This window comes from Lichenostomus cassidix, chromosome 1Aa (assembly GCF_008360975.1).
Source record: "Lichenostomus cassidix isolate B80296 chromosome 1Aa, HeHo_3.0, whole genome shotgun sequence".
In the NCBI taxonomy this organism is placed as follows: domain Eukaryota; kingdom Metazoa; phylum Chordata; class Aves; order Passeriformes; family Meliphagidae; genus Lichenostomus; species Lichenostomus cassidix.
The window spans coordinates 11,740,471-11,755,124 of NC_139480.1; the positions used below are offsets into that span (position 1 = coordinate 11,740,471).

A 14,654-nucleotide genomic window follows, 5' to 3' on the forward strand; every position below is an offset into this window, starting at 1 on the left:
GAATAAATGGGTATGATGTTTCATTATGGTTTTGTCTCCAAAAATGAGGGTTCAGTCATTATTTGAGCCTATTTTAAGTTTGTTTTACTACTATCACCTAGCAGAATTAAAATAGCAGCAGATGTAACATATCTGACTAGTAAAGGTGCATGCTTGTCTACTCACAGACATCATTGCAAGGTTGGTATATTCAAACACAGACTTCACAAAGATATTGTAGCTTATATAAGTCATTTACAAGACTTCTCTTTGCATTATGTATATTTCTATTTATAAATACAACATATACATCTTAAGTCTTTATGGTATCAGTAGCTTTATTCCCCTTTTCCTTCATCTTTCATCTTAAAACAGGATATGAACACAGTTAACTACCTGCGGGTCCGTGGAGGCTTTGGTGGAGGAGAATCCTGTTTCTCAGCATCTGAAGAACTGACAGCATTCTCTGTATTGTTTTCATCCTGATTAAAAGAAAAAAAAGGGTATTTTTACTCCTCACTATTAAGCTAATACACATAGTATTTGAACAGTAAGGTCCTAAGATCTGTAATGATATTTAGCAATAATATATAACAATATGACCCATTTTTGGCTATCATATAGAGATCACTTTCAGAACACTATTCTAAATGCACAAAATTATTTTATATCTTGTGTATCCAACTTCAAATTTTTCTGACTGAATATTTTGGTCTGCCTGCCATTGAATAATCCACTAGAGAAAATACTCAAATGCTGATCTTTTTTAGTAGTGAGCAAGCTCTCGTACACCCCCCAAATTATTCACATTGAATGCATTTATTTTCCAGTCAGTCTAATTATTTTCACTTGTACAATCACTCCAGTGAAGATAAGACTAATCTACAGTGTAGTAAGAAAATGAGAAAAATCTTATCCACTTGTCACCTAATGCATCAATCTAAAAAACTTTCAAATAATCTCCCATTTGTGTACAAGGAAGTTTAATTTACCCAGCAAATCATGAAAGCATGAAGATTTTAATTTCACTTTAGGACCATAAATATAAAAGATACATCTTCTATTTGTATGTCTTTATAAATCCATACACACTTACATGTATATACATGTGAAATATTGTGGGTTAACTCTAGCAGGCAGCTAAGCCCCACAGAGCCACTTTCATTTCTCCACCCCACCCCTGGAGGGAGAAGAGGAACAACAGCAAAACTTGTGGGTCAAGACAAAATTGTTTAACAGGCAAAGGAAAAGTGGGAGAAGATGAAAAGAAATCAAACAAGCCATGCTAAAGCAATCCCTCTCGAACTTCCACAGGTGGGCCTCTGCCAGTTCCTGAGCCAAGCCTCACTGAAGGCCCTCTTGTCCCTCTTTACTGCTGAGCATGATGTTACAGGGTGTTATGGAATAACTCCTTGGTCATTTGGGAACTGCCTGGCTGTGTCCCCACACTGGGAGGACAGGCTAAAAGCACAGGCAGTGCTGACTGTGCAAACATTGCTCAGCAACAGCTGCAGCATCAGCTACAAACAGCCATCAGCACTGCTTTCACCACAGATCTGAAACACAGCAACCCAAGAGTGGCTGTGAACACTATTTAACTACAACCCAGCCACCCAGCAAAAATATGTAAAAAAACATGTATGTACAAAAATCAAAAGAGAACATGCAAGAGTCTAAAGCTGACATACCATTTCCAAACATGTGCCACAGCCAAAGACCCAACAAACCTAAGGAGGACCTTAGTGTTATCTTAACTTTAATGCTTATTTTACCTAAAGGCTTTTTTCTGCAGGAGGTCTCTTCTGAAAAGCAATCTTAAAAAAGAACAACAACCATCCCAAATCAGTGTAATAGATTTCAAAACAGAAAACCAGGTCCATGCAATAGGGTCTGCTATCTGCCAGCCTACCTGCTCAAACTGGTGACCTTTTTCAGACTTACAGAACAAAAGTGAATCCATTAATTTCTCCTTCAGATGTGATAGTTGCATTTGAATGCAGTGAGCAATTTTTGCTTTGGAAGATTAACTGTAAGTTGCCTCAACACTTAACTAACCTCACTTAAATTTAGATTAATTAGTTACATGTTTTTAATTTCCATTACTTGTCTTGAAAGTTACCATAGCACTGTTGGCTATTGTGAAGAGTCTATTATCAAATTCTATTCCTCAATGTACTAAGTGGTGCTTTACCTGTGAAGAAGAAAAATTAAATCTTTTGATCTTTCTCATTGTTTTTCCCTAACTGCCCCCATTAACTTGCTGTCAAATATAATATTGCACAAGTACTCCAGCAGAAATACCCTATTGTTCCTTACTGAATGGACGGTGTCAACCCTTTCAGGGAAATTGCACAGGGAGTTCATTGTCCTGCTGACCACTAGCTCTAACTACCAGGGGTTTTTTGGAATCAGATTCAATGAGCAGATAAAAGCCACTCACATTTAAATGAACACAACTGAAGCTCCCACTGCAGTCAATCGAGGTTGGTTGGTTTTCATAAAATCATAGAACAGTTTGTGTAAGAAGGGACCCTCAAAGGCCACATAGTACACACCCCCTTACAATGAGCAAGAACATCTTTAAAAGGATAAAGTTACTTAGAGCCCTGTTCAAGCTGGCCTTGAATGTCATCAGGAATGCCAGGATGGGGCATCTACAGCCTCTCTGGGCAACCTCTTGCAGTGTTTCATCACCTTCATCATAAAACATTTCTTGTTTCCATCCAGTCTAAATGTATGCTCCTTCCATTTAAAACCATTACCCTTTGTCCTACTGCAACAGGCCCTGCTAAAAATTCTGTCCCCATATTTCTTATAAGCCCCCTTTAAGTACTGCAAGGCCACAATACAATAAGGTCTCCTTGAAGCCTTCTTTTCTCCAGGCTCAACAACCACACTCTCAGTCTGTCTTCATAGGAGACCTGTTTTGCTCTGCTTATCTTTGTGTCCCTCCTCTGGACTCCATATCCTTCCTGTGCTGGGGACCCCAAAGCTGGATGCAATACCCAAGGTGGGATCCCACAAGCATGGGGTCCCCCTTAACCTGCTGCCCATGCTGCTTTGGATGCAGCTAATGACTGGGGAAAAATATGAAAAATATGAATGTGGGTTGTTGTGGTTTTTTTTTTTTGTTAGTTTGTCTGCAGTGGTTTGCATATAGCTTTGGAGTCCCCAGCACATAAAACATTACCATGGGGCATGAACAACCAATCCCTCTACCAGCCTCCTCTCAAATATGTAAAAAAAGCATTTTCCAACTTTTTGACATCAGGTAATAGGCAGCCATACAGACCATTTTGCCCTTAACAAATATGAGCAATTATTTTATTGCCTCATTCACACAGAGAACCTTTCTGAAGATTGGTGCCAAAGATGCTGAGGCTCCCAGTATTCAACAATAAATTCTGTTTCCTGCTCCACAGTTGTGTTATGTTCCTCCCCACTTCCCAGAGTTGTGCAGTGCAAACTCTGAATCTCTCCTTTATGTATTTGTTGCTAAGGGTAGCACTAAATTGGTATTGTAATAAAAAGATCCCCTTTATTCCTAAGTGCTAACAGCCAAATCATTCTGAACAACTGCACCCTGAGAGCAGAGCAGGCTGTTGGCCTTGCTTCAGCACCACAGTGCATCCAAGTTCCATAAAGCAGAAAGATACTAGAAAGAGTCAGATTCCACCAGAGTTCCTCCCCCTTACCACCAACTTCTCCATCCTCCAAAAGATCAGGAAAGTCTCCCAGTTTAGTTTCACCAGTACAAAAGTTTTGAGGAACAGATTTCTCAATTATGCACTCAGTTTTCTAAAGGGTATTGGCAAGGGAAAGGGTGTGCCTGTTGGCTCTAGCCTAACTTGTCCAGAAAACAAACCAGCAGCTGCATCCCTGTCCTTCTATGTTTGTAAAGTGAAGTGTTTGTGAACAGAATGTTTCCTGAGATATGCTTTTCTCACAGGCAGAAGAAAAAGCTTATTAAAGAAGCTAACATATGTCAAAGATTTTAAAAACTCCATGTATACAGTAAGAAGCTGTTTCTAGTTGAGACAGGCAGAAGTAGCTGAAAAGGCACTGACATTCTTGCTACTGGAAATAAAATGTATGTTTATTCCTTACAAAAATGTATATAAATTCAAATGTCCAAGGCACATACACAGTCACAGAGTCACAAAAAAATTTTCTTCCAAAAAAAAAAAAATTAAACCCCAAAACAAAACCCAACAAGAAAACCCACAGACACAAAATGGAATTTTTAAATTTAACACCAGAAAAGCCAGCGGTTACTCCAACTTTGTACATTGGGAGGGCTTCAGGCAGATGGGTGCTCAAAAGTTTTCACTTGTGCATCAGGTTAAACTCCAGACCCATTCACTGTTCTAGCTACATTGAAGGAGGAGCAAGAATGATTACAGGAATTATTGTCACAAAAAAAGGAGGTACTTTGCTACTTTCTTTAATTAGCGCAATGCATTGATGTTTCTGTGAAGGCTTCATTTACTTTTAGAGAAGTCATTCTGGGTTACTTGTTCTCAGTTTGGTGTTACAAGTAATAGGGAATAACTAGTATTTTTAATATTTATCACCCTTGAGTGACACCAACTCACAGATTTCCCTGTCATATATCAAAATAAGCAATAGGCAAACATGCAGGAAAACCTAGCAAGGAGCAGAAACAAGGAAGCTCAGCTCTGAAAGTGAATATAGGGTATCTCACTGGGATGACTGCATCTGTTGAGAAGAGCAGATGGTGGTATTAAGGAAAAGCCTTGCACAGCCTTCCTAAGCACAGCTTATCGACATCAGTCAACACTCCCTTGCTCCTCTAGACAGATGTTGCATTCTCAGGCAGAGCACAATTTTTAAAAGCACCAGCTTAGACAAACCAGGACAACATGCATAGCTCACAGGGGTCATCATACAGAATAATTTTTTAAAATGGATTAACAAATGTGCAATTCACCAAGTGTTCAGTGTAGCACCCTGCTTTCTCACAGAAGACAACCATCCTACTGTGGCAGGCTTCTTACTGCAACATGGCTAAACAAAAAAATAGGAACTTTCCCCAGCCTTTGTGTCTATATGCATCAAATGTTCAACAGTTCAACTCCCTCAGAGTTACTGCCCTGAGGGAGTGGCTACTGAGATCAAGTGAAAATGCTCATATTAGGGATTTCCAGGTATTCTGTTAAATTGCACATCTATAGACGTGCATATCTACCTATGAAAGTCTACATTAACAAATGAAAAGACCATAAACTCAAACACTTTGAAGATTAACTCTAGTCTACTAAAATGCACAGTAACTTATGTTCCTGTAGTAATGCAGAGAAACAAGGAATTCTCATGACAGATGCAGTGTCTGAATCCAGCTTGCTAAGGTAACCCAACTGTGCTATTGCCTCCCAAGGGTGGCTCTTTCCCCCAGCTGCTTCCTCCTCTGGATAAATCACTAAAGAGAGCTGTCACAAACTTCAAGGAAATAGATGATCAAAGTCTTACACTGAGATTTCACACACACTGCCTACAGTTCAAAACCTTTTGCCCAGGAATTGCAATGTATAATTTTCTTTTGGAACTCACAGTGGAAATATTTTATGTCATTCAGAAGCTTCCTATACTGGTAAAATACTGGCAAATTCACTGCAAAGACTCCTCCAGAAGTAATCTCATGGTTTCCCTTAAAAGGAATTGAGGCATTCCTTTTGCCCTTATCATAAAGCAGCATGGGAATCACTGAGCATCAGTGGATAAAAAGAGAAATACTTCAGATTGAAACGATACACTCAAGTGACTCAGATTAAATAAAACATTCCAACAGAGGCAATGAGACAAATGTCTCTGAAGAAATATATGACTTTTTAGAATGCTGTGATGACAAAAAATATCTTTCCAAGCTGCCAAACAGCAAAGAGATTATAAACAGCAAAGTCTTTTCACTTACTGTTTCTAAACCATTAATGTTTCAAGTAACAGCATTCTTCTTATAGCAGCTGATTCCTCTATGACTTCTAAAAGTGCAGTCAACCACAGCAACACAACTCTGTCGCTTTTACAGTATGAAATGCAAGACACTGGGGAGTACTAGCACTGCCAGATTTTGGAGAAAGTGTTTATCGACACAAGCTTCTACTCATGGATAAGGGCAAAACAAGAACTTGCAGTACTGCAACATGCTTGGTACTGTCAAGGGACAAAATTCAACGAGAAATATTTTTGAAGAGATAGTGAACTTGGTTGTTTGTCTTTTAACCAATTCTCTTTTTCTGACTTCCAAACAGAACATCAAACTTGACAAAATTCCATATGATTCAGACTTTCCAAGACAGCTACAGTTTACTTCAGCTCATGAAGAACCTTCTCAAATAACTGATTAAATATTTTACTGATACAGATCTGACTGATACCTTATCAGATGACCAAGACTAATGATCTCACATATATTTAAAAGCTTCCAAACACAACACCAAGTGTAATATTTTCACAGCAGTACTAACAAAGCCAATGATGGTGAGAAGCACAGCTATTGACTTGAAATACATGACAATATGATCAAGAATTTCAGTGGGAAGGGCTTCCAAGACTCTGTTCCAATTTAATTGTTTGGTAACTTGAAAGTACTGCTAAGTGGGGGGGTGGGGAATACTTCTGATTATCAAATTTAGCATTTGAATTATTTTCTTATCCAAAAAGTCACTGCTGAGCAGCAATTCTTTGCCCTGAAATTTGGCTACAGTAGGGGACTGTTCAAAGTATTGGTATCTGAGCAGAGCTTTTCTTATTTAATTTCATTTATATACTTAGTATTAAGCACATATGTAGTTCTACACATTCACAATATGTATAACTATGGTAAGAATATACATTTACTACACTAAAGCCCATCATGTATGCATTTTCTACGTGACTTCGAATCTGTCAAATTCTAATGGAAATTCTAACCCTATTATAAGTCTGTTTCCAAACACTGCATGCCTTGCTGTTGACTTTTTACAGTATTGTTTCCAGCAGGGCAAAGCTGGCAAGTTCACAGGAACACACGTTTGGGATTGTGTCTGAGCTACTTCCCCATGAATAGTGCCACTAGCTGCCAATCAGATTAACTTTTTACTGGGATGTTACTGGCAAGCCCTGCTTACAAAGCCTCTGGAACTCAACCCATTTCAAACACTGCTAGAAATGAGAACAGCAATTGGAAAACAGAACCATGAAACCAACCCCACAGAGCACTCCAACTCTTCAGAGTATTATCTAAGGAGAATACATGACATACTTCCTCTTCAGCCCAGTAGCATCTCCTACTTAAATAACAGTAATATATCCAAAGTAGGAACATGAATTTTATTTGGAATTGTTTCCACTGGACATAATCAAAACCATTCACATGTTGAAGATTTCATAGCTGCTGTAGCGTCTGCACGCAGAGTAACACCCGTGAAGGAACCTTAGAATATTACATTGTATTTAATAAAGTTACTTGAAAACTTCCTGCCTCAGAATTAACTTTTTAACCAAGATACATCCGAGAATGCTTGTTTGGTTTTTAAAAGAAAACAAACTAGAAAATTTCTGGGGCAAATCAGACATTAAATACAACAGAGGCTACATAACACTCTTGGAGGTAAAAAGGGAGCCTTGCCAGAATAGCAAAAACACTGACTTAAGTGAGCTTCAAAGTTTTGAGAATCAGGTTAAAACTATGAGAAAATATTAAACTGTCTCTATGAGGTTTCCCTTATAAATCCAAAACAGAAGCTAAGCCTATACCAGTTCAGGCAACTTGAAGGCAACTTTATCAAATGTACAGTAGCAAATTTAAGTACCCAATTTTTAGATACAGAAACTCTTCACCTATGAGACTTTTTTCCCCTCAACCTTACGGCAGAATTATTCAAGTAACAATAGGAAAAAGCATCATTTCCCAACACAAAAAGGGCTGTGCCTAGTCAGACAAAGCTTTCTTTTGCCCTGCTTGCAGCAGTGACCAAAAGGGAACTTCCAGGGAAGAATAAGGCCAGAGCAGGCACACAGGGATCCTTCCCTAGGATGTTTTCCAACAGATTGCAACTCTGGAATTTCATAGTTCAGAGGCTGGTGAAATTCACAGAAGATTCCAAGACGGTGAGACATTCACTTCAAAGATACAGGCTTTCAGCTGCAAGGAGGTCTGCTGCTTCATGTTGTGTTTTTTATAAAAATGTCACTTTTTTATTGTCTTTCAGGTCTCACTGGTATCCCTTGGAAAAAATTAATAGGAATCAGCTTTCCATTGTTACTGTGCCTCTATTGTATCTAGCCTCAGCCATTTCTTCCCACCTCAGTCTGGCTGTTCTTTAGCTGGAGCCTTCCAACACGTTTGATCCTTGTCCAGTTGTTTAATGTTGAAATTCTGTAACATGTTTTTGAGATAAGCAGACTCGACATGCAGTCAGTAGTCAAGCTGCAAGGCACCCACACAAGGACATTACATTTTCTGCCCTCACTAGTTTCCAAGTAACTGCTAAAATTCAATTTCCTTTACAACTTGTTGATCATAAAACAAAATCATATCCAAGTAGAAGTCTAAACTCACACCATCACTGTCTTTTCAGAGGTGGCATTTATCAGTCTCCCCAGTATACATTATCCATCCATTTTCTATTTGGTCTTGTTTTATTAGTCAGCAAATCTTTTAAGCTGTACTAAAGACAGCACTTGTCTTTGTTACAGACATAGTATCAGCATATTGTGCCACAGCCTTACTCATGCTCTGGAATAGGTAAGTAATTTAGTATATATATAGTAAAAGGAACAAGTAAATAAGAGACCTTTTTTTTTTTCTATATACGAGCATAGACACCGGTCAGATTTAAGTCAAATAACCAGAAGATACAGTAGACTGATCTACCTATTGTTTTATGATCAAAACTAAAGTAACTAAAAATCACTTATGTATAAAGTTAATCAATCTGCATATTCCAAACCCTGTCATGCTCATTCCTCAGGGGAAAAAAAAAAAAAAAAATCATAGACCAGCTTAATCAAGCCTGTAACAAATAAAAGCAGTCTGCTCTATCCACATTGCATTTAGTCAACAGGCTTCTTGTCATGACTAAAGACCTTGTAAGTACTGCATGAACTGATAGAAATTCTTAGTAGTTAGCAGAAGGGTGTATGCCTTTCATCCAAGAATTGAAACCATTCTAAACTTCCTAGAAAGCACAGAACAGGACAGCTAAATCCCTAAAATAAATGGGATGCTTATTAATAAAAACATTTAAAATTGCTTCCAGATATTTCAGAGTCCTGAAGATACCACTCATACTCCCTCTAGAGAGCTATGGAATCTACACCAATTAGGTACTGAAAGGACAGACAAAAATCACTGAATAAACAAAACACAATCCAGGAATAAAGGGTGGTACACAGTTCTGGACTGTGGGAGAGAGGGAATATATTAATGCAAAAAGCCACTTTTCACATAGTGCCCAGCAACAGCCAGGAAAATATAACTAAAGATAAAAAAGAGAAAAACCAGGGGACATGAAGTTTAAAGGGGAAGGACAGAAAGACAGAAAAATCCTCAAATACTGTGAATATCAGTGAAGAATATTTTTTCCACTTTTTTCTCCTTTGTTAAAAGGGTAGAGCATGAAGGTTCCTGAAAAAGGCATTTTCAACTTATTTTTCTTTGCCCTAATCTATTCCAATGCAAGTAGTACTTTAAAAAACATGAGAACTTAATAAGATCACACCATTGAACACTTGAAAAAGCAGACTTCACAGGAGAATTTTCATCAGAAGCTAACAGCTACATATGGAAAAGACACCTACCACTCCATCTGCAATCTTCCAGTCTGCACAACTTTCATATTTTTGCAGTTGCTTTTCAAACAGTTGTGCTATGGCTCGATGGACCAGTTCATACTGCTCCTATAGCAAGTTACCAGATAAAAATTAGTGCACAAGACCTTTACAAAGAATACTGATACATTATCATATTCATTTTAAAACAAACTATACCTTTGTCTGCACTGCAGAATGTCTCTGTGTCCTCATTTCCTGTATTAAATTAAATACATTGAATTCTTCAGGTATTTTCTGAAATATAGAAGCAAGTCAATTACAATGACATGACTGTCAGAACAACACAAAAGCTGTTACACATAAAAAAATAAGTCTCTTTCGTTGCTAAAGCTAATCTGTTTCCTCCACACAGCAACTATTTAATTTTTTTTCAAAGCAACTTAAAATTGACATTTGATTTAGACCAGATGAGAGCATTTCAAGCATTTTCAAAATGAGACATCCAATGTCATTAATGTGACACTGCAACATTAATGATGCTCCATAACCCAAAAATCCCATAATGAAGTTATCCTTTTATATTTGAAATATCAGGCTTAAGGAGCTGCAAAATAAATCAGAGAGACTGAGACAGTTGAATTCAAAAATCAGTGTATATTTAAATATATATTTTTAAAAATTAGAATTTTACAGTGATCTTTCTAAACAAAAAATTGCTCTCAAAGGAAAGGAAGTTCATACTAAAACATGAATGCAATGAAACTAAACATCCAACCTGTCAAGAGAGTTCCAGACTATCTTAAACATTTCACTATTTTAGAACACTTGGAAGCTCAATCAATCACTGTTACGAAATTACAGAATGTCATAAAACTTCTTGTAAGATTCCTTACCCCAGCTTTAAGCAAATTCCATGTATAATCTATGGCACAGATGGCTCCCGTTCTTCCACACCCTGCACTATGAACATAAACAGCTACGTGTTAGATATTATTTAAATTTGTTTAAAAAAAGCACTAGAAGCTTTGTATTTCAAGAGTCCACATTAAAAAAAATTAGCCAAATCTCTCATCTATCATTTTAATTTCACTCAGCCTGATTTTATAATGTCTTAAAAGAAAAAACAATTCAGCAGTGCAAAATGCAGCATTGAATTTTTTAATGCAAGTTTTCACAGCCATTTGTAACTGCAGTCATGAAAGATGCTTCAATGCTGATGATTTTATTGCCTCTTTCTTTTGTCACACTATTCCTGGCTACTACTGCTTCATTAGTGTGACCTTCTCCAAGTTTAATGGTGAATGATGTAAAATGGCAGAACAGAACACATTTGAAGACTTGCCACATTTTTCTGATTTAGTATCACATCTGTATTTTCTCCTTTTATCTAAGAAACATAAATCTGAAAGTTACAACGACAGCAAATTATCTTACTTATTTTTCCTAACAGTATGAATTCCTCTATTTTATGTATGCAGAGTCATAATTCATGCATATTTATTACATTATATTTACACTGTTGTAAAGAATTGACATTTACAATTATACTGACATTGAAGAGAAACAGGACAAAGTGAAATAGATTTCAGGGCAAAGTCAGTTTTTTATGGTTTTAGACTTCACTTAAGAGTGACAACTCATAAAAATTATGCAGCACTTGAAGAGTTAGTAACTGAGCTCTAAAGAGTCAATAAGCCCCAACAATTCAACATATCCTGGCTTACAAATCTGAATTTAATTTTTCCTGACATAATACATGAACTTTTGTTGCTTTAAAAAGCATTAAAAATCAAAGGCAACATTTCTAGATAAATTGCCAGAAACTGTCAATTCACCAAAATATTTTCATGGCAGCTCAATCTCGACAGTCCTTCTGTTAGCCACATTTCAGGGCAAGGATGAAACTGTTGTTCAGAAGTAAAGGCTTCCCAACTACAGTCTGCTCATTAAAGATCTTTTTTGTCATATTAGAAGACAGACAGACAGAGTTCTTAGTAATGCATGTGCTACTTAGTCTCTCCTATAGAGAATGGAGCCTTTACTCCCAAGCTGATTTGCAATGATCTTCAAAGTCTGTTTTGTCCTCATGAGGATTTACATCTTAAGAACAACCAAATGGGTTCCCTTTCAAAGGCTCATTCTTTTCTGATTGATATTGTCTTAAACTGAAGTAGAAGCAAAATCTCACTGTGGCACCAGTTTCAAGAAAATGAAGCCCTTTGTACAATTTTAAATTAAGTTTAGACTCGAGAATTTTTTTCAAACTAAAATAAATAAATTCTAATTTAGAACCAAAACTAGTGCATCCCATAACAAAAGTCTAGACTCCAAAAAAATTAAAATGTTTAAAAATTAAAAGATAAATATATTTGATACCTGCAGTGTATACAAATAGGAACATCTTCATGCTCCTGGTACTCTCTCATCAAGCTGATCATGTCCAGAATAGAATCAAAAGACGAAGGGACATCGTGGTCAGGCCAGTTAACATAATGAAATTGATAGACACTACGAGTCTCCTGAGGGAGAAACAGGGAGAAAGGTGTTAATGACACATATTTGAGTTTGTACCAAATAAGTAGTTCTATGAACATTCCTTTTGACAAGCAAAGTAATTTACTCTATTAAAAAACCCTACAGTTTATACCACTGCAAAAAATAGAGAAATTCTGAAGCAGTATCTGAAGTGCTGCTAATGCATAAGCAAATGCCCTATGGGAGAGTTCAGAAGCCCCTCTCTATATATGGGTTAAAGGACCCACCATGCTGCACCATACAAAAAGATTCTATGTCCTTATAGCTATTACTTGGAAAGGGAGAAAGAATCTTTCATTTGGTCTTTCGCTTTCTTTTTCTATTTGTACTTCAGTAACTTACATTAGGGGGAAAAAAGGGGCAAAGGTGTTGTTTTGTCAGATTACAAAAGCGTGTGCACACGTACACAGAGGGAAATCAAGAAAACAGAAATAATTAAAACCATATCTAAATATAGATCACACTTGCAGCAACAACAGGTATACTTTTATTCTCGTAACAGGAGCTACAACAGTACTAAAGACAAGGTCAGAAGCGGGCTTTAGGACAGCTTGGTTACTCAGCTACCTGAATCCCTGAAAATCCTCTCTCTCATCATTATCCAAGCATCTGCAGCTACCAGCAGAACCAGTAGGTAGTTCGGCTGCACCTTTCCATGCTGGTGTCACACCGCTGGGTTCCAGCATATTCCTCCTCAAAGTAATGTACTGGAGAAGATGAAGTTTTTGATCCACATTACAGTCTACAGGTTTCAAGACCTACACTACCTTCTCTTTAGTTATGTGAGAAGCAACATAGCAGGCCTCTTGAGCATGAAAAGTTATCTATTTGTGATGCTTGACTTTTCCCAGCTCTGTGGAAACACCATAGCTAGTTAAAATGAGAGAAAAAACAACCTAAGCACAAATTTTAAAATCTAGATGATTATGTAAAACGAAGGTCATCAGTAAGAAGGCAGAGTTACAGCTGCCTATTAAGGTCCACCAGGAAATTTCACTTAATTCCTTTTAAAAAGATCAGTGATTTTTCACATTAGCATAACTGTCAGAAAAAAAGAAGGATTTGTTTTTATATGAAAATTTAAAAGAATCTTTACAGTCCTTTTTTTAGCCACCTATAAACTAAAAAAAAAAAGTTCTTTCTGGAAAATAATCACATTTCAGTCAAACTGGTTTTCATTGTAGAAACTAAAATAACTTTTGCACTGTATGGTTTTTTTGGTACGATACTCCACTGCAAATGCTACAGAAGTGACAAAACATATACTTATTCTGGAAAACCTGAAAGCAAACTTAAAAGGATATGACTTATACCACAAATACACGTTCTCCTCCCCAGTGCAAGGCTACACTTAGAAAAGTAAGATGAAGAGTCTGTAATTAATTTTACAGGAACCCCTGTGCAAATTTGCTACACAAATCTGAAGAGAAACCACTATCAGATGCACAGATCTTGTTATCCCTTTCAGTTAAATTGCTCCTCATAGGAACAAACTTCTGGTTCCTTGCTAAGATCAAAAGCTACAGCAAAACTGTAGTTTTTTGTTGCTGCTCAGTTTTTAAGCAGTACATGGCATCTAACTGGGACTGAACTCCCCAAAGTCAATAGCTAAGCATCATTTGCATCTATAGTAAGGCAAGCAAAACATCAGCTACATCAGTTTCTGTTGTAACTAGTTAATATTCAGGTATTAAAAGGAAGGCAGGTTCTACTTTGGGTGTTCTGGTATCCAGTTCTGTTTTGAAATGCACCATTTCAAAAAATGTCACAAACTCTGGTTACTACACAGACTTTGTGTTACTTAAACAGTCTCACGGTCCAGTCAGTCATGAGCATTCAGGACACACTAACAGAAACAAACTGATTAGGTTCATGCATTTCTAGCAAGATACTGCAGACAAAAATTATTCCCGAAAATTCCCTCACAATTTCACAGTTTTCATAACTGTTGTGATACCAATTGTCGAAATGGAACAAAGCTTTGTTAAAGGCAAACATAACCACAAATGAGAGTAACTTGTAATAAATCATTTATTAATGCAGGGTGCCAATTAAAAGGACAGGTATTCTGTAAAATAGACTGTCATGCTTCATGTTTTTGCAGAAGGACTCTACAGTTTTTAGTTACTGGTAGCTGCTTTTCAGTCAAATGGAGTCTGACATTTGACATTTCAGTGTAAGTTTATAAGAAAAGCTTAAACCATTTGGGTAAACAAGAACATAGATAAAAGGCAAAGAGTTTTACTATTCCTCCCTTCTATACTGGGATTTTAACATCACTTCCAAACTTTATAATTTACATACATAATCAGCACATAAAAAAGTAAAGAAGTTTTCATGAGTTTCTGACATGGTATCATTTTAGA

The 14,654-nt window shown here is 37.0% G+C and overlaps 1 protein-coding gene across 4 annotated transcripts in view; it reads right to left on the minus strand.

Moving 5' to 3' along the window:
• PTPN12 (protein tyrosine phosphatase non-receptor type 12) overlaps positions 1-14,654 on the minus strand; it is a 69,196-nt gene that overhangs the window by 15,589 nt on the left and 38,953 nt on the right. For all 4 annotated transcript variants that reach the window (XM_085040045.1, XM_085040035.1, XM_085040026.1 and 1 more), the window contains exons 8-12: positions 12,130-12,272; positions 10,647-10,713; positions 9,970-10,047; positions 9,781-9,879; positions 376-461 (exon numbers count right to left, since the gene is read on the minus strand). In XM_085040045.1, coding sequence (XP_084896171.1) covers positions 376-461; positions 9,781-9,879; positions 9,970-10,047; positions 10,647-10,713; positions 12,130-12,272 — 473 coding nt within the window. The remainder of the gene's footprint in view (positions 1-375; positions 462-9,780; positions 9,880-9,969; positions 10,048-10,646; positions 10,714-12,129; positions 12,273-14,654) is intronic.